Raw genomic sequence first — 20,746 nt, 5'->3', positions numbered from 1 at the left:
CCTTATAAATTCTTTCTTTGCATCTTGTCTCCATTATATGTAGTTGCATAAGTTATTTCAGTAAAATTTGGCTTATCTTTCTTAGAGAAACATTAGAACTAGGAACGATGGTAAAGATCGTCTGACTTAGCTCCTTCAAAATATGGGGAAATACCAAGATATAAAAAATGTGCTTATTCAACATCAAACAACTTTTCATACATGTTGAGTGAGAGGTAAATAATCTCTAAGGAACCTTCCAGCTCTGTCTTAAATGAAATCAGTGCTGTGGAATGTTCTGAAAATCTGTATGCTAACCATTGTAGAAACGCAAATTGACTTGTGGGAAACATTGTTCTTCATTGAAGATGTCTGGGTGGTTCACCTGGTAAATAATCTGCCTGCCATTGCAGGAAACATGTTCCATCCCTGGGTCGGGATGATCCCCTGGAGAAGGAAATGGCAACCTTCTCCAGGATTCTTACCTGGACAGTCCCGTGAACAGAGGAGCCTAGTGGTCTACAGTCCCTAGGGTGGCAAAGAGTTGGACACAACTGAGCATGCACACACACAGTATGTCTCAAGTTGTGCATTTAGGCAATCATTTCTTGGACGTTCTTTATAGAAAACTAGATTTCATTTTTTTATCATGATAGAATTATGTAAATTGAGTTAGGGAAACTTACTTTTTACTTTAATAATAACCAGATAGAGAAGAGGAATTATTTTTTTTAGCTGTTGTGCAAGAACCAAAAACTTTTCACAGTCACATCTAATCATTAGACAAAAATCATTTTAAGATAGAGCCTTTGAATTGTTTTCCTTGATGATTATAATAGTATTTATTCAAATATGTGTTTGCATCTCAGATTTTTAGGACCCTTGAAGTGATATTATTAAACCAGAAAATTTTGAAACATTCTAGCATTGGAGAAGGAAATGGCAATCCACTCCAGTATTCTTGCCTGGAGAATCCCAGGGACGGGAGCCTGGTGGGCTGCCATCTATGGGGTCGCACAGAGTCGGACGCGACTGACATGACTTAGCAGCAGCAGCACTGGACCTTGGGTCTGAGTGACAGCCTCACATGTGTAACTCGTGCTTTAACACACCCTTTGGTCCCATTAAGTTTTTGTCAGGGTTAATATTCAGAGTAAGGTCATCGGTTAGGTTGATTGTATTAACGGAGGCCATTCGTGACAGCCTGCAAAAGATGTAAATACAATATTATTTTAGCTATACTTTTAGTAACAGTGTTCGTATATGAAGATTTAAGCAGTATGTTTTTACATTCTTTGGTAGATCTACATTGTTTACTTGTGTGGCAGTTCGGGGTTTTTTTCTATTTGAGAGAGAGATTGCCACAAACAGGAGGAATAAATCTCCAACTTAGGTGGATGAATTTTTTTCCTGTGTAGCTCCTGTGACAGTGAGAGCTTAAAACATATAGTGGGCAATCTCAGGCTATCTAAGATTGTTTTATATCCTGGAATTAACCCAGTCATTTATTAAACCACTTATTTTTCATTTATTCAGTAAGAATCTCTAGTGGGTGTCAGATATCTTGTTTCTGCCGAAATTTTGTCATAATATTTGTTAAATGACTTCACCTGTTTCCTTGTACAATCTGGGCAGAAGTAGAATACGTAAAAGCATAATGAATGTGGTTTATATACAGTTTACTTTATCTACATTTTTGCTTAAACTTACATTCCTGTAAGGAGATTATTGTGGTATAGCGTTGTAGGTCAGGAACCCCTGGGAGTTCCCAAGAACTCTTGGTGGTCTGAGATGTTAAAGCTCTTCTCATAAAAATATTAACACATTGCCTTTTCACTGTTGATGTTTGGACCTCTGGTGCAAAAGCAGTGATGCCTTAGCATGCTTCAAGGCAGCATCCCCAGACTGTGCCGGTAGTCACTAGCGCTTGCACTTTAAAAACACAGGTTCACTTAAGAATGTTTTTGAAACAGTAAAAATTAGTTTTAAATCTTGACGCTTGTGTATACAACTTCATTTTATATTCTGCGTGAGAAAATGGGAAACACGAATAAAGTACTTCTGCAATTGTTGCAGCCTCAAACTGAACTAGCCTCTTTTTTCATGAGAACCACTCAACTGTGACTATTCAGACTTGAATATTTGGCAAATACTTTCTCCAAAAAAATGAAAGAAGTGGGCCTGTTGCTTTGAGGAAAACCACTGGTAGCATTTGTTGCCATGTGATAAAATCTGAGATTTTAAACACTAATTGGAACTTTTGAAATCTTGACTAGATAGGAGATGTAATTTTTAAGATATTGTATAATAAAATGTATCAGCATTTGAAAGACCTGTATAATCTAGTGAACCAGTATTTTTTAAATGACCAGTGCATGATGTTATAGAATAATACATAGGTAAAGGAATCAGAACGTAAAGCAGTGGGTTTAAATTTGGGTTTAACAAAGTGAAAGTTTATTGGTGTAGTCCAGATTCCACATTGCAGCTAATTTTAAGAGCCTACCACATGTCCAGTTTTAATGTAATATTGAAAAATGCCCACAATTATCTGAAAAGGGGGGATTGAATTGTTATGCTCAGTAAATTATATCATTAATTATGGTTTCAGTGTCGTGGTTGAGGAAAAAATTGGAGCAGGGTAAAAGAGAATAATGGGGGTTGGGGAACACTGTAGTTCCAAGTAGGGAGTCTTGGTGGAGTCCTAACTGAGAAGGTAACTTTTGAACAAAGACCTGGAGGGGAGAGAGTTAACTATTTAGGTAGACCAGGCAGTGAAAAGGCCCTTGGATAAGTATAGCCAGAGTAATAGAGCCGTATTAGGCCATTTGGCTTTTTTTCCTGAAATGGGAAGAGTCACTGCAGGAGTTTTCCAGGCTAACTCTGGTTGCCGTGCACAGAGTGGACTGTACATAGGGCAAGGCCAGAGGTGAGGAGATGATTCGGCTGTTGAAATAATCAAAATGAGAGGCAGCGGTTCTTCAAAGAAGGTTGTAATCTATGTAACGTGAAGAAAAAGTAGTAACTGCGATTTTTAGTTTGGGCACCTGAAGGGGGAAGAAATTATTGTTAATTGAAATGGGCAAGATTGCAGATGGAATAGGGCTGGGGTAGAGGAAGATAAGTATATAGTTCCATTTAAGACGTAAGTTTGAACAAGGTGTATGTATTAGGTGAGCCCAGAAAGGAGGTCTGGACTAGAAACACACATTTAGTAATTAATGGTATATAGATGGTAACATGAGCTTACTTGATGTCACTAAGGGAGTAAACATAGGGCAAAAAAGAGGACCTCTGGAAATTTCAGCAGAACAGATCAGAACAAGAGGAACCAGCAAAGTAGACCACAAAAATGTGCTCTGAAAGTCAAATGAAGAAACAAATATATACAATATTAGGAAAGAGTGGCTGATTAGTTGTCCTCTGTCATTGTCTGTTAAGATGAGATCTGAGAGTTCTTCATTATTGAATTTAACATTTGTGGAGACCTTTGGTTACTGTGATTAGCATTTTTCAAGGCAGTGGAAATCTGCCTTGAGGAGTGGAAATCTGATGGAAGTGGGAGAGAAATTAGGCAGTAAATGGAATTTTGACATTTGTTGCTGGGGGGAGCAAAGAAACAAAGCAATAATGGGGGGAGGAAGTTGTTATTTTTACTAAACCTATCTCATACCCTCAGTATATTTTGCTTCTATAGTGAATTTTAATCCTGATACCAGTTTTTCCATGTTTATCTAAGTTGTTGGTTAATGTCTTTTTTTTTTCAATATTATTAGTGCTTTGATTTTGCTTTAGCATTTTGAAAAAGCCTAGCTTGTTAGTTTTTTTCCTGCATGAGAAACACTACAGATACCCACCCCTACCAAGTACCATTATTCTCAACCACATCTCACATCTGTCTGACTTTTCATAAGTTATTCTGTCAAGTATATAGGATATGTCTTTGATTCTTCAAGAATTTGTGTCTTGCTCAAATATTAAAGCTTCAGAGTAAGTACCTCTACAAATATATTATCAGAGAAAACAGTTTTCAGTAAGACTTCCTAAACATGGTTTTTCTACAATTTCAAAGACAGGCTACATTTTTGTGATTGCAAAATTCTGACATTTTAATGAGTCTTTTTCTTTGAGGTATTTCTTACTTTGACTAATGTCCTAATTAGGAAATTACAAGGGCGTATTACCTGCAGCAGAGAGATAACAAAATATTTTAACCTATTCACTTTGCTTTGCAAAGCTAAACACTGCAGTTGTTTGACAAAATAGGTTTGCTTAATGTTAACAAATGTATTTCTAAAGTACCTATGATATATATGTATATATAGATATAAATATATGTGTGTGTACACATCATTATTGTGGACCCAAGCAGAATAGACTTTGTTGATTTATGAATTACCTTGCCTAGTAAAAACAAGTGTCCTGATCCATACATGCTCAAAAGGTCAAAATCAAAGATGTATGTGCAACAACCACAGTCTTAAATCCCATTGCTTTTTCATGACCCATCCTTTCCTTGGGGCTTCCCTGGTGGCTCAGACAGTAAAGAATCTGCCTGCAGTACAGGAGACCTGGGTTCGATCCCTGAGTTGGAAAGATCCCCTAGAGAAGGGAATGGCAACCCACTGTAATAATCTTGCCTGGAGAATTACATAGACAGAGAAGCTTGGTAGGCTGCAGTCCATGAAAGAGTCAGACATGATTGAGCAACTAACACTTTGACTTTTCATCCTTTCCTAAGCAGAAACCTGGGGCACCAATTAGATTCCTCCACAGATATGTCTAGTAAAAGTCTCTAAACCCAGAGAAACCGAATCTAGTGGTTCAGGCCCTTGAGGCTATTCTGATGATGGCATTCTGCATATGCACTGACCCTAGGGATTTATGACTCTTGGCATCTTGGCTGAAACTGATATGCTTGTTACTTATGTTAGTGAATAATTTCTTTTTCCCTTTCCCTATCATTCCCCAACCTCTCAAGTTTCTGATTCCTGTGTTGCTGTAACTTGGGTGTAGGAGAGTACCTGTTTTCCTAGATTTTTTTGTGTTTTCTTTTTTAACCAGTTTCTTGGTTATATTTTGCCTAGCTTCAAAGGGGGAAAAATTCCATTCTAAGCAGTTTTTAGCCTCTGCTTTACTCTCAAGGGATCTGTACGCCCTTCAGTAGTTAGAATGTCTGACGTGTCAAAATTTTTGTCTTCATTATATACTATAAACAAGTAGAAGTGACATTAGAAAGTTCTGAGACATTTACACTCCCAAATTACCATAGGCTAAAAATGGGTCTACAATCCAGTTAATTCCTGGGATGACTTGATTTACTTATTGTATAATTTCTCAAACATATGAAAATAGAATAGTTTTAAATGTCTTGTAAAGACGTTTATTGATAACCATATTAAACAGTTCTTAAATATTCTCTAAAATCAATTCATAGTTACATAGTAAGCTCTCACCAAGCAGCCTTGGCCTCATATCTTTTAAAGGTGTGACATTTGCCTTTGACACTTTAAAATGTGCATTAATCCAAGTATTCATAGTTCTACTAAGAGAATGTAATTGAAGTTTTTTAACCTGGATATAACAAATGTATAGTTGCTGCTGCTGCTAAGTCGCTTCAGTCGTCTCCGACTGTGCAACCCCATAGACGGCAGCCCACCAGGCTCCCCCGTCCCTGGGATTCTCCGGGCAAGAACACTGGAGTGGGTTGCCATTTCCGTCTCTGATGCGTGAAAGTGAAGTCTCTCACTCATGTCTGACTCTTAGCGACCCCATGGACTGCAGCCTACCAGGCTCCTCTGTCCATGGGATTTTCCAGGCAAAAGAGTACTGGAGTGGGGTGCCATTGCCTTCTCCAAAGGTATAGTTACATTTAAGTTTTACTGGATTAGAACCACCCTTGCTACTTTTTTGATGTTGCAGAATAACTATATGCTCTTTTGCTGTCAAAGTTGGCTCTTCTTCCTTTGGAATTGTTTGCTAATCAAACCTTTTAAAGCAAATATTTGAGACACTTTGAATTATAACTTTTAACAATAAAGCATCCAACTTAGTACTTTCATTAGTAGCAAATTACATTGATGACACCTTGCAATCTTAACTCAATGGCCACGTCACTGAATCACAGGGACTCAGGACCAGTTAGAAGGTTAGACATGAAATGAGGCTCTGCTTCAAGGCACTGTGGTGGAGATGGTCAGGGGAAATATGAAAGGAAGTTTAGAATGTAGAACATGTGAGACGTGAAGATAGTCAGTTATCAAAAGCCTCTGTGTCCCTTTAACTCCCTTTGAACTGATGCTTGTCCTCCAAAACCACAGGAGCATGCTTCATGTGTTAAATTATAAGAATTAGAGCAGGAGTGAGTGTGGTCGGAGCTGAGTGAGAAGGGAAATGGATGAGATTGTGTAAGGTCTTATAGATCTTTGTGAGGACTTTGGCTTTTTGTCTGAATGACATAGGAAGTCTTTGAAAAGACTTGATCTGACTTAAGATTTCAATGCTGTCACTTTAGAGTATACATCAGAGGGAGTGGGTCAAGGGTAGAAGCAGAGAGACACTATTTAGAAGGTTGCTCCAGTAACCTTAGTACAATATTGTGGCTTAGACCAGGGTGGAAATGGTGAGAGGTAGGTCACGATTCAAAATTTATTGTGGAGTTCTGAGTCAAAGACATTTGCACAAACATACCATTTTTCATGGAGTTCATTGAGTCCCAGAAATGTCAACCACATTCTCCAGTTAAAAACCCTTGCTGTTTTTAAAGGACATTTACTGCTAAAAATTTTGATTAAAAAGTTATTTGAAAATAAAGATGTATACATGAGGTTTTTAAAAAAGCTGCTGAAAGATCATGAAAACCGACATTTCCCTGCTGCCTTACCCCATGTCTCCCTGCCAGTGGGCACTTCTTATTTTATCTGTTTAATCATTAGGTTTAGAATTCTAGAGTAACTTAGCTTCTGCAGTTGCTGAGAAGTCTGATGCTTTTATGGCTTCTTTATGTATGTGATCTCTTGTTCTTTCTAGAAGTCTCTGCTTCTACCTTTGCCCCACTCCCTCCAATGTATACTCAGTATTTTGAGGGATTCTAGTATTGTAACTTGACATGAGTTTCTTGGATCCATTGTACCTGTTAAACCTGAACTCAGAGTTTGAGTTCATGTTCTTCAGAGAATTAGGTTTCTTCCCCTGGAAATAGTTTTACCCACTGTAGGTGGGAGAGGGAGAGAATACAACGTGGGTATCCCACTTTGCTTCATTACCTGTCAGCGTTCAATTCTGTGCCTTATCTCCATCTTGAGTACTTGGTGCTCTTGGTCTTTAGACCTCTAAGGGGTCTCAGCAAGGCAAAAATGTTACTGCTGCTGCTATGTCGCTTCAGTTGTGTCCGACTGTGTGACCCCAGAGATGGCCTCCTACCAGGCTCCTGTGTCCCTGGGATTCTCCAGGCAAGAACACTGGAGTGGATTGCCATTTCCTTCTCCAATGCACGAAAGTGAAAAATGAAAGTGAAGTCGCTCAGTCATGTCTGACTCTTAGCAGCCTCGTGGACTGCAGCCTACCAGGTTCCTCCGTCCATGGGATTTTCCAGGCAAGAGTACTGGAGTGGGGTGCCATCGCCTTCTCCGAAACGCTTTGGTATTTCCCTCTGCAAGCCTTTCGTCTTTGCCAAGACAGTTAATCCTTTCCATTTGCTTCATTGCTTGAAACCTTTCTCCTGTCTTTGTCCTTTGGCATTTTCCTTTAGACAGAGGAGAGGAGCTAAATCTAATGTAGTTATTCCTGTTCTCATAGAATAGGGATTTTAAATGTTTCTCAACCGCAATAGTTTTGTTGTCTACATTGATCAATGATTTCAGTGTACAAAATAATTTCTTTAAAATAGCAGCATGAGAAACACTGAAGTGTTACTCTTGTACTGCATACCTATTACATTTTATAATGTACTCCTTCAGGACAGTATAAGTGTTTGTGTCTATACCCACTTACACTTAACCGCAGCTCTATACAGTTTAGATCCTCGTGTGTTTTATTTATTGAGGGTGTTTTTTTTTTTTTAAGGGATCATACTGTATATGTCTAGTTTGTGATCTGGCCCGTTAGTAATAGTTCCATTAAAAAAAATTTAGTTGCTATTATCAGTAATTGACACTGACAACTTTTTTTAAATTTATGTAACTTTATTGGGGAAGAAATCAGATACTAGCAGAACTATTGGTTGATCACTCATCCATTGATCCATTGCATCATTTATTCAGTGCTTTATTAAAATGTATTGGAAGATAGATTAATATACTAATATCCTCAAGCCTCCTAACAACTTAAATGAAGGTTGCAAAATGTTTGAGACCCTATTTTGGAAAAGTTGGACGTGACTGAGCAACCAGCAGCACTTCACTTTTCTTTGGAGCACAAAAGGCTGTTTGACTTCCGATTTCCATTCTCTGTAGAAGAACAGGTCACTCCTTTGTTGACATGCATAAAATAACATCACATTTTCAGTTCTTCTGATGCTATAAATTCAACAGTAGTTCTCCAGCCACATCAGTTATGAACATAAAGTATATTATGTAACCTCAAATCTTTTTAACCATGGAAGGCTTAAATAAGAATGGATGCTCTTAGAATAAATCTGCTTCCTTTGATTTGACGACTCAGCATCCATCTCAAAGAGAGATAAGAAGGCCTTCCTCAGTAATCAGTGCAAAGAAACAGAGGAAATCAATAGAATGGGAAAGACTAGAGATCTCTTCAAGAAAGTTAGAGATACCAAGGGAACATTTCATGCAAAGATGGTCTCAATAAAGGACAGAAATGGTATGGATCTAACATAAGCAGAAGATATTAAGAAGAGGTGGCAAGAATACACAGAAGAACTATACAAAAAAGGTCTTCATGACCCAGATAATCACGATGGTGTGATCACTCACCTAGAGCCAGACATCCTAGAATGTGAAGTCAAGTGAGCTTTAGGAAGCATCACTACGAACAAAGCTAGTGGAGGTGATGGAATTCCAGTTGAGCTATTTCAAATCCTAAAAGATGATGCTGCAAAAAGTTTCTGCTAATCACGAGGAGCATCACCATGAAGGATTTTAGTGCTTTTCTAGATATAAGGACATACAAGAATTGGGTTCATAAAATCAGCTCCTGGAAATATCTATCTGAAGACCTGTTCTGCCGGTTTTTCCCCAAGCACAGAGTGCCTCATTTCTGCTCTCCACCCTGAACTACTTTCAGGGGGTGTTGAAAATCAGCAACTGCATGATTTAATCCTTGTAGAGGTAGATGGTAAGGGTCAATTTGTAGTTGACAGGGTCCCCTCATGGTCATAAATTCAACCGCACTTTGGGAGGCATTTTATGACTGTTTTGTCCTGTGGTGCTAGGAAGGCATTCCTAGATCTGGCAGAGATTTCACTCATAGGCCACTCGGTGTGCTGTTAGTTGACTGGGTCTTTTCAGCAGTAACCAAAGGACTCTGTACAACCTGTGTTACTAATCTGTTATGATCCAGGGGGAAATGTCCTCTTATTTATCTTCCTGTATCTAGAGTTAGGGTCATAACTCATAAAATTATGTTTTTGTCAGATACTCAGTCACACGTTTGGTAATGCAAGAAACAATAATCTTGTAAAATAGCTAGCAGTATTATTAAAATTGTAAGAATTAAACCACAATCTTGCACTCGGTGCGGCCCAGTATATCCTCAGGTTGTCAAGACTATTTCTTGAGTATTGAAAGATAAGGTAGGAGTTTGAGAAATAGGATATATCTCGCATAATTGTCTCAGATTCAACACAACTAATATCTGGGCAAGAAATATTAAATAAACCCTTATAACAGTATTTAAAGCTGTGATATGATATACATTTTAACAATAGCACCCACTGTTTGGATTCTTCAGCTAATTTTTCTTGCTAGGTAGGTACTAAACTCTTACTTTTAGCTTCTAAATGTTTCTGTACAGTCAAATACATGAAACATGTAGGAAATTATTTAGTCTCCTAAATACAGAAATTGTAGATTTCAGTACCTTCTCAAAGCCCCAGTTGCTCATTTTATTTCACAGCTCTGTGCATGTGTACTAATTTATGAATTAAGTAGAGTTTCGTTCTTTGTACTTTCTTGTAGATGTGGTGGTACAGTGGGAGCTATTCTGACATGTCCACTGGAAGTTGTGAAAACACGGCTGCAGTCGTCTTCTGTGACACTTTATATCTCTGAAGTTCAGCTGAGCACCATGGCCGGAGCCAGTGTCAATCGAGTAGTGTCTCCTGGACCTCTCCATTGTCTAAAGTGAGAGCGCAGTACTCATTAGTTGTTGTTGTTGATTTACCTTAATGATAGCCTTGCTGACCTATTTATATGCTGCCGTATTTAAAAAAGGTTTTACAGACTTAATGACAGAATTACTCTCACCTGTTCAGTAGAAACAGTGAACATCCCTAATGGAGAGAAAAAGTAAATTGAATAATATAAAACATTATTTCCAAATCATGTGCATTTAAAATGTTTTTCTACATTTATCCATTCGATTTATTTTCTAAAGATATATTTCAGAAAGATATCAAAGTAAACTCATACTTTGTGTTTATTTTGTTTCAGATTATGAGTTCTAAAACAGTTTAGTTTTTGAAATGTGATAATGTTAAATACTAATTCTTGTGTGTGTGTTTTTAATTTTTAAAGTACTTACACAGAAGTACATCCAATTAATGACAGTCTGATTTTTATAGAGCCTAAATATAACCAAGATTTAAAGCAGATTTTAAAATGTAATTTAGTGTTTGGCATTTCTTGGTGGTTTGAAAAAGATGTGTTTTTACATTCTGTCATGCTGCATTATATTACAAACTAGATTAGAAATTTCTAAACTGTTGAAAACTGGGGACTTGCCTGGTAGTCCAGTGGCTAAGACTCCATGCACCCGAAGCACAGGCCCCGGGTTTGATCCCTGGTCAGGGAACCAGATCTTCACACGCCATAACTAAGACCCAGTACAGCCAAATAAATAAGTAAATTTGTTTAAAAAAAACTATTGAAATTGGAATTTACATGTTTAACTTAAGTATTTAACTGAGTGGGTTTCCAAGGTGGCTCAGTGGCAAAGAATCCATCTGCCAGTGCAGGAGACGTGGGTTTGATCCCAGGGTTGGGAAGATTCCCTGGAAAAGGAAATAGCAACCCACTCCCATATTTTTGCCTGGGAAATCCCATGGATAGAGGAGTGTGGTGGGCTACAGAAAATGGGGTTGCAAAGAATTGGACGCAGCTTAACGACCAATCACAAGCATGAGTGGGTAACTCAAGGTCTATGTGTCTCTCTTATCAGCTCACTTGGGACATAATCTATTTGAACTTAGTTCAATAGTGTTTATTTTGTGGTAGCAAGTAAACCCGTACTTTGTGTTTACTTTCACTACTAAAAGGTTTCATCACTTTTTTCAAACTTACCTAAGTACTTGAGTAGGCAGAATAAAATTGTTAACAATTTCGGGTTAACATGCCATTTGAAGTGAAAGTGAAGTTGCTTGGTCGTGTCTGACTCTTTGCGACCCCATGGACTGTAGCCCACCAGGCTCGTCTGTCCATGGGATTCTCCAGGCAAGAATACTGGAGTGGGTTGCCATTTCCTTCTCCAGGGGATCTTCCCAACCCAGGGATTGAACCCAGGTCTCTCGCATTGCAGGCAGATGCTTTAACCTCCGAACCACCAGGGAACATGCCACAGTTACAGATAAATACTTCTATATGGTAAATGATAATCTTTTAATACCATGATGTTGACATTACCACTGGCTTCCTCTTCTTAAAGTTCTTCCTTTGACCTTTTTGACAGTACTATATTTTTTTTATTTCATTTTTCAGTGGTTTTGCCTTCTCTGACTTTCCTCAGAGGAACTGATAGGAATCCCTCTGGTTTCTGTTTTAGTTTCTCAGTTTTCCAGGGACTGTAACCCACCACGCTCCTCCGTCCATGGCATTTCCCAGGCAAGAATACTAGAGTGGGTTGCCATTTCCTTCTCCAGAGGATCTTCCCAACCCAGGGGTCAAGGCCAAGTGTCTTGCATCATCCGCATTGGCAGGCGGATTCTTCACCATTAGTGCCGCCTAGGACTCCCCCATGTGAAAAGTCAGCTTAATGTTTCACGTGTCATCGGTACCCAGATGACTTCCAAGTCCGCATTTTCTTGCCTTAACCTTTCTTCGTATTCCCATTTTTCCCCCTCATCAGTCTGTTTTATGGCTTCTTCCTTTTTTCCCATCATCTCTATTCCGAGATAATTGACATATTATAAAATTCACCCATTTAAGGTGTATAGTTCAGTTGTTCTTAGTATATTATATTCACAGAGTTTGCATTCAGAGTTGTATATTCATATCACCACACTCTTAATTTAGAATATACTCATCATCACCACAAAAAATCCCTTTCCTATTAGCAGTCACTCCTGTTTTCTCTTCTTCCCCCCTGTTTTCTCACCGCCCCCCGCCCCAGGCAACAACTACTAATCTATTTTCTATCATTAAGGACTTGCATATTCAGGGAGTTTTATGTGAATGAGACTATGTAATATGTGGTCTTTTGTGCCTGATTCCTTTCACTCAGCCTGTTTTCAGAGTTCATCTATGCTGTAGCAAGCGTCTTTTTATCGCCAAATGTTCCATTGTGTAGGTTGGTACTACATGCGTTTATCCATCCACCCATCGATTGATGAACATTTGCATTGTCTTCCTTTTGGAGCAGTGTGAATAATGCCATTACAGAAACCTGTTTTTGTGTTCATGTTTTCTCTCTTGGGGGATATATATTGTATTAGGAGTAGAATTGTTGGTCAGTTTAACACTTTGGGGAACTGCCAAACCATTTTCCAGAATGGATGCATCATTTTACATTCCCACCACCAATGAATGAGGTTTCTAATTCCTCACCAAAATATAAAATAAAAATTCTCACCAGCCTTTGTTTTACTCCATCTGTTTTTATGTAACCATCCTAGTGGGTATGAAGTGTTTCATGGCTTCTTAACCAGGAATTTTGGGAATTCCCCCTTAGGTTTTAGGGTCTCATGGATGAGCTTCCAGAGATCTATAAATTAGGTTGAAATTGTGTGCGATATTGTGAGTATTTGCAAATGTTTTTCTATTTTAAAGGACAGTTACCTTTCTTAACTTCTCAAAAGAATTTATCACAGAAGGGAGTAGCAAACACTGAAATTTATCAAATGTGTTCTACAGTTTGTCATTCTTAATTCTGCTTCTGTCTGACCTAGTTTTATCTAAAGTGCTCTGTATCATCTATATCCGTCATCTGGCAGCATGGTAAAAATGCAAGTTGCTAAACACTGTCCTGTACCTATTGAATCAGAATACTTTGAGGGTGTAATCTAAGAAATTTTCATTTTGAACAAATGCTCCAAAAATAATGATAATATTAAGATTTATCAAGTGTTTACTGTAAGCCTGGTACTCTTTTCAGCTCTTTTTTTACATTAACGTGGGCTTCCCAGGTGGTGCTAATAGTAAAGAACCTGCCTGCCAGTCCAAGAGACATGAGAGATCTGGGTTTGATCCTTGGGAAGGGAAGGTCCCCTGGAGAAGGGCATGGCAACCCACTCCAGTATTCTTGCTTGGAGAGTCCCGTGAACAGACGAGCCTGGCAGGCTGCAGTTCATAGCGTCACAGGGTCGGACACAACGGAAACGACTTAGCACATAGCACACATTACTCATAGTAACCACCACCCTACCTCCCCCCTGAAAATATTATTTTCCTGTTTACTGTTGATGAAAAATAAGGATAAGAGAAAGGTCATTACTTTATGTTTCACAACTAGTCAGTTACCAAAATTGGACCTTATATTAAGGCCCCACAATTCAGGCCCTTGGTTAAGCATTATGCTCAACTGCCTTTCAAGCAGTCATTCTTAAGCATATAGATGCTTCAGAACCATTGGCCTCGTCTGTTAACTCTTGAGTTAAAATACCTACACTTCATCAATCTATGTTTCTTACCCCCAAATCTCATTTAATAACTCACCTTCAGAAAGCCTTCTATGACTTGAACATGCCTCTATGTTCCTCTCCCTGCTGAGCCTGTGTTTCAGTTCAAGTTCAGTTCAGCTCAGTCGTGTCCGACTCTTTGCGACCCCATGAATCACAGCACGCCAGGCCTCCTTGTCTATCCACCAACTCCCGGAGTTCACCCAAACTCATGTCCATCGAGTCAGTGATGCCATCCATCCATCTCACCTCTGTCGTCCCCTTCTCCTGCCCCCAGTCCCTTCCAGCATCAGAGTCTTTTCCAATGAGTCAGCTCTTTGCATCAGGTGGCCAAAGTAGAGCCTGTGTTTAGTATCTACTTATTAATATGGTCTGTTAAATTACTTACTTGAGCCTAATTCTTTTTTCCACAAATGGACAAATTTCTCAGTGGCAGGGTCCTTACCATCTTTTCTTACTTACTGTGTTTAGTTTTTACACAATAACTATTCAGTATAGTAAATGTTAACTAATTAGAGGGAGAAACAGCAGACTAACCATTTTAGTACCCTGAAGAATGTAAGCATACTAACATTAGTAGATTAATTAGTAAATTACTAGTAGATTAGTACTAACATTAGTAGGTAGATTTTTGCCATTTCACTAAAGTGGTTGGATAACATACTACTGCAGTGGGATAGCATTGTTCAGTATCAAGGAAGGGATCTCCAATACTAGGAAGCAACTGCATTTTTAATTGGGAACTGAAGTTGCTGGTAAAGATAGTAAAATGGAGGAGATTAAAGAAAAGATTAGCATGATCATATGAAAATGTAGAAATCTATATTGATGATTATGTCTCTGAAACTTTCAGGAAAGAATCTAAATGGAGTTTCACTAGTAAATTCGTTATCAGTCTTTATTATATGCTTTGTCAAGGAAAGCAGGTTTTCATAAGTGAGGTGAGGAACACTGACGAGCATTTATAACATAGTACAAACAGGAGATTTATTAGACTTTTATACTTTCTGTATAAATAAAGTACCGCACTTTGAAGGACTTTCCTTTCTAAATAATATTTTTCTCTTTCAGGGTGATCTTGGAAAAAGAAGGGCCTCGTTCCCTATTTAGAGGATTAGGCCCCAATTTGGTGGGGGTGGCCCCTTCCAGGTAAAAAAATACATTTAAGTTAATTCAGTTGTGGCAGTCTTTCTCGTTTCAAGTTTAATGAGAGGAAATGCTGACAAGAAGTCAAGATGATAAGGATGAAGCACTGTGACAGGTTGATACCAGTAACCATCCAAAAGGATGGGCAGATTGTGTCATGTGGAGGTGTGAAGGGCCTCAGTTGTCATTGTCATGTATGAGATTGTCCTGAAGCAGTCTCTGCACCAAGTTCAAAACAACCAAAAAGGCCTTAATATTTTGTCATTTTTCTCTGATATCCTTTTATCTTAGATTGACTTTTTCCATGATAGAACACAGCAGAGTTCACATTCAGAAAATGTGTACCCAGGCCTCTATCCAAACAGTGTAGCAAAACCAGATCCCATTATTTATGGGATTTCAACTTTTTGTGGGTTCTTTCTTTTTAAAACCTGATCCAAAATTCATTCTAATTGTGAGGTCTAAAAAATGTGTAGTGTAAAGCTTGACGCGTCACCTTAAACACATCCCCTCTCACCCAGTGTGCCTTTCTACACACAGTTACTCTCTGCCCTGCCCATATGATAAAAGTTTGGTTTAAAGTCTTCCTTTATTTTTTTCTGGCTAATTGTGTATATGAAAAGCACAATATATATGTTTATTATCATTTATACAAATTGAATCGTATTGAACTATTCACCAAGTTTGTCTTGAAGCTTTTTCCATGAAAATAGCTGAGTTTTTAAAAACTTTTATAGTATGATTGACCCCCTTATTTGTAAACCTTTAGATTTATTTCCAGATTTTTGCTGTTAAAAACAATGGTTTTGGAAACATAGCTGTGCGTTTATCTGTGAGTATTTAAGCAAGTATTTTTCTTTAGGATAGTTACCTAAAAGTAGAATTTCTGGACAGAAGGGCATATGAACAATTTAAAGTTAGTGAATAATTGCTCAAATCCCTTCTGAAAAGGCATGCCATCCTTTTATTCTCAAGTAGGGAATTAGTTGCTCTTTATCCACATATTACAAATGTTGGCAACTCTCCATGTATTTTAATACTTGCCAAATAGATTAGCCATGATTTTTGCTGTTTTAATATGTTTTATATTGGTGCTTTCATGTCCTCTTCCTTGTAACTGTTTTCCATTTGTCTCTCTCTTCTGTGAATTACACATGCATATTCCTTGCCCATTTTCTCATTAGGGTGCTTTTTTTTCTTATTCATATCTAGTAATTCAGTGTTTATTCCTCTTCCTACTTTGATATCATTCAGTATATCCTTTTTTTTTTTTTCATGAAAAAGAATATTTCATTTTCAGTTTTATTGACTTCCGTATTTTCTTAAGCACGTTTAAAAAAAACACGTCAGTGAGATTTGCCTTTCCCTTCTTAGACAGAAAATCAGGATTGTTGGAAAATAACAAGATGTTTGATACAGCAGCAAGTAACTCAGTGCCCGGAAAGCTATCAACAGTGAGGAGGTAGTTGAATGCATAAAGTCACAGTTAATAAGTTAGCAGGGAAAATTATTTACAAATTTAATGCAGTGTTTACAAATGTTAGAATACCTGATACGACCCAGTGTGACTGATTTCTTTTGCAGTTGTTCTGTCTATTTAGGGATGCTGTAAGCTACTCTCTGTGTAGTATAGGTTGATATATAGCACAGTGTGTCAGAATTGTTGAAAATTCACTTTGATTGTTAGTTCTGCCTTCCTCCCTTCAAAAACAACATAAAATACCCACATCACATCTCCTGTCATGTATTTAACTTACCCTTAGTGCTATATAGGCCTTTCAGCCTTATTCATGTGTTTTCTGATCATCAAAGTCTTATACAAACACTTTTTGTTTCAGTCAGTTGCTATTAAAATATTGGGATATGAGCATCTGTTTGAGAATGCTTTACATTTAAGTTTATCTTTAACAAGTCAATACAAAAAATACTTCATGGTCTTCTTTAAAAATATGTAGATAGTACATGAAAATGTAAATAATAAGTTAAGATTTTGTTTATGTTTTTAGATTTCTGGACTCTGAAATAATAAAGATCAATTTATATGCCATGTAAATCTTATTAATTAAGCAACATGCTTATTGACAAAACTAAAATCTTTATTTTAGAGCCATATACTTTGCTGCTTATTCAAACTGCAAGGAAAAGTTGAATGGTTTATTTGATCCTGATTCTACCCAGGTACACATGATTTCAGCTGCAATGGCAGGTATGAATACATGATATTAAAAAAAAAAATTTTCTGACACCTAGAGACTTAATATTGCTTTTTGATGAATTTAACCTTGTAAAGTTAAGGCAATGTGCTTTTCATTGATTCACATCTGCAATCATGATTTTTACATTTTTTAGTATACCATAAATTTGATTAAATAGTATATGTAAAATCTGTTGTCAGTTGGCATTTATGTATTTAGAAGTTTGTGATACATGCAGGTAATATAATATTTACATTGTCTTGTGTAGTCCGCTGAATATTTTGTGATCACTTTTAACTGTTTTAAGAATCCAACCATAATTACACTTAAAATTATAGAGCTGTAATTTACTCTTTTCTCCTCAATTTCTGTTAGTGCCTTTTCCTTTTTTGCTGCATGTTTTGGCTTCTGTCTGAAATGTGCCGGCAGTTCTTGGTAAAGTATTCATTTTGTCCTGTGCTCAAATGCTGAAATTTTTGTGAGTGGTGTATTACTGATAACTCAGTTATTATAATGTATGTATTGAAAACTATGTTTAGCATTCCACATAAATCACACTAAGATAGCACTGAAAATGTAGCTGTGCACCAGATACCTGTACAAGCTTGCTCTAGAAATGTTTCCAGGAACTCTTTAATCATCATTCATGAGAATATATGATTGTGAATTAAAACAGCTAGTCTTGGACCTCTGCACTGACTTTAAGATAATCTGGGAGATTGGTTTGACCAGTATGGTTCTGGAATCATTTGCTGCCATGCATGTTAGACAAAGCCATGACCTTTATTTCTCATCAGAAAATTCTCTCTAGTTCTGAGATTTGGTGCATATTCAATCATGCCTCGCATTTCTAAATTATGCTGTGACTTTATAAAGCAAATTATAACTACCTTTATCAACTGTTGATCGAGAAATGGAATGTCAGATGCTTGATAATGAGTTAACTATTTTCTGTTTAGAAATAAATTGGATCAATTTCAACCACATAATTAATGAACTAAGTTTAAGTTTGAAATACTAATTTCTGAGAGGTCAGTAGCCATATAATCTAGTACATACCTTACAAATTATTTTTATGGCTTTTTATATTTAGTTATTGTTGACTGACTCACAGAGTTTTAAAACTGGAAAGTAAAGCTTTAAAGATCAAGGTGGTGAAATACTCTTTACCAAAGAAAAGAGATCTTAGGCAAGTTAGGTAGTTTATGTGACTCTCCATTACCTTAGGTTATATTTTGAAAATCAGTTCTTTAATACCACAGAGATCATCTAGTTACAGTTAGAGTTTTTTAATATATTTTGATAAATGTTGGATATGAATATCTATGACTTTTCTCTCCAAATTTGAGTCTAAAAGTTAGTGGCTAATTTCAAACTATATAACCACTATGTTAGGGTCTTTAAGAATATATTTCTGGATTATCAGTGTTCATGTTTTTGTTTTTTTAACCCCAGAAAATTGTAAAGAAATGTTAATCTTTCTTTTTTGAAAGACTTGATGCCAAGAAAGTAGGTAAGCAATTATTTTAAGTTGAGGATAGTTGTTAATATATTCAGTATTGCAAATTTAGGGTTTCAGAAAACCAATTCCCACTGGAACATCTTTCATTAGACTATCTCATCAAAATTTATTACTATATTTGTATCATACTGCAAAGATTTTCAGTGGAATTGTCATTTTGTACTTTTTTCTCAAATGTGTACGAATGTTAACTTGTAGTTCTGTTTTTATCTATGCGTTGATACTGTTTCCCAACTTGAATTTCTTGAATTTTGGTAAACTGAAAGACTTACATTGTTCAGAGTATTGTACTATACACTTGTGTAATTTGAAAATACTTCTTCCATTTGTTTGCAGTTAGATTTTTTCTGAGAATTACATCTTCAGAGCTTCTTTGCAACTGTTCATGAGCAATAATATTTAGCTTTGCAGTTTTTATACATAGCTACATGGTTGGTGAAACTGAATGGTCCCATGCAGACTTGTTAAGGTAGCCTTTGGCCCCCTTCACTCTTGTAATAATGTAGACTGGTTTTTCTTCAGGATCATTTTTAGAGGTCTTCAAAATATGAACTGGGGGTGCAAAGTGCTTAGAGGCAGTCATTTGAAAATTTATTTTCTTACTATTCAAAAAAATGCTAACCTTGTCACTTTAGTATAAAAAATGTACCACTGTTGATAACGCCCACAAGATTTTGCCACATCAAATAGCACATGCATTAAGGGTTTAGTAACTATGTACATAATTTTTATTCCAAATAACCTCTTGGTTCAGTTGCCTTTTGCAGTCTATTCATATGAAATTGAATACTAAACCTATTTAATTTAAAGGACAGTTTATTTAAAGGCTGTCTTATTTTCATTTGTTTTAGTGTTTCAAGGAAATAATGTAAGAATTTGTAAACTCTCAACTTGAGCTATACATTTTCATGCATTAAAAAACTTTTTTCTAGTTGTGAGGCTGCTTAATCAGGTTAAGTAATAGTGACTTTGTTTTACTACCTTCCCCCCTCCCCCCACATATGACCTTTGGCAGACTAAATATATCTTAATCATTGAGGGTATATTTATTTTCTTGAGGGTTTTTGTGTGTTTTTGTTTAAATGAGTTTGCATATCCCTCTGTATACACCTACACAAAGGTGTGTATACAGAAAGAATAGTATTAAATTTTTTTCTTCTATAGTAACTCCCAATCTTCCAAAGTTTTTATCTGGTTTATATATACTTTTATATATAACAGTATAGATTTAACAGAGATGAATTCTGATTTTTATTGGATAATATATTTACACAGTGATTGCTTAATTTTTTTAATACCAGTAATGTAATCATTTAACATTTCCTAGATACTAGTGGGTTTTATTTGTTTGTGTTAATAGTGTTCAAGGTACATTTTCTATTTGACTTAAAGCTTAAGGTTAAATTTTTACTCATTAAATAGAAATTTTGTTTTACATTATAAAATATTTTTAAAAATAATTTATCCCTGGCAGTTTATTCAGCTAGATGGATGGTTAGATGTTTTGTGTGTTTTCATGTAAACATTCTTCTGTTTTTTGTTTCGTAGAGCACAAGAAACTGAATACAAAATATTTTATAAAAATGGATGTGCAGTATTACTGATCATAGTACAGAAAGTGAAAGGTACTACTATTGTAGCCACCTATATGTTACATTTTTTTAAAATTACAGTTATAAACTGAAGTTCCTTGAATTTTCTATTTTTTTAATTTTTACTTTTTTTTTTAAATTTAATTTAAATATTTTTTGGCCATGCTGTGTGGCTTACAGAATCTTGATTCCCTGGCCAGGGATCAGAGCTGGGCCCATGGCAGTAAAAGTGCCAAGTCCTAATCACTGGACTGCCAGGGAACTCCTCTGGGTTTTTTGTTGTTGTTTTTTAGATTTACCAAAT

The 20,746-nt window shown here is 36.6% G+C and overlaps 1 protein-coding gene across 4 annotated transcripts in view; it reads left to right on the top strand.

Moving 5' to 3' along the window:
- SLC25A36 (solute carrier family 25 member 36) overlaps positions 1 to 20,746 on the top strand; it is a 34,805-nt gene that overhangs the window by 2,372 nt on the left and 11,687 nt on the right. For all 4 annotated transcript variants that reach the window (XR_001918224.1, XR_001918222.1, XM_018049798.1 and 1 more), the window contains exons 2-4: positions 10,116 to 10,280; positions 15,059 to 15,136; positions 17,239 to 17,339. Coding sequence is in view for 2 of the 4 variants with exons in the window: in XM_018049798.1 (XP_017905287.1) it covers positions 10,116 to 10,280; positions 15,059 to 15,136; positions 17,239 to 17,339 (344 nt within the window). In the remaining 2 variants the exon portion in view is untranslated. The remainder of the gene's footprint in view (positions 1 to 10,115; positions 10,281 to 15,058; positions 15,137 to 17,238; positions 17,340 to 20,746) is intronic.

Source organism: Capra hircus, chromosome 1 (assembly GCF_001704415.2).
Source record: "Capra hircus breed San Clemente chromosome 1, ASM170441v1, whole genome shotgun sequence".
NCBI lineage: Eukaryota > Metazoa > Chordata > Mammalia > Artiodactyla > Bovidae > Capra > Capra hircus.
This window is presented reverse-complemented; position numbering and strand designations above follow the sequence as displayed.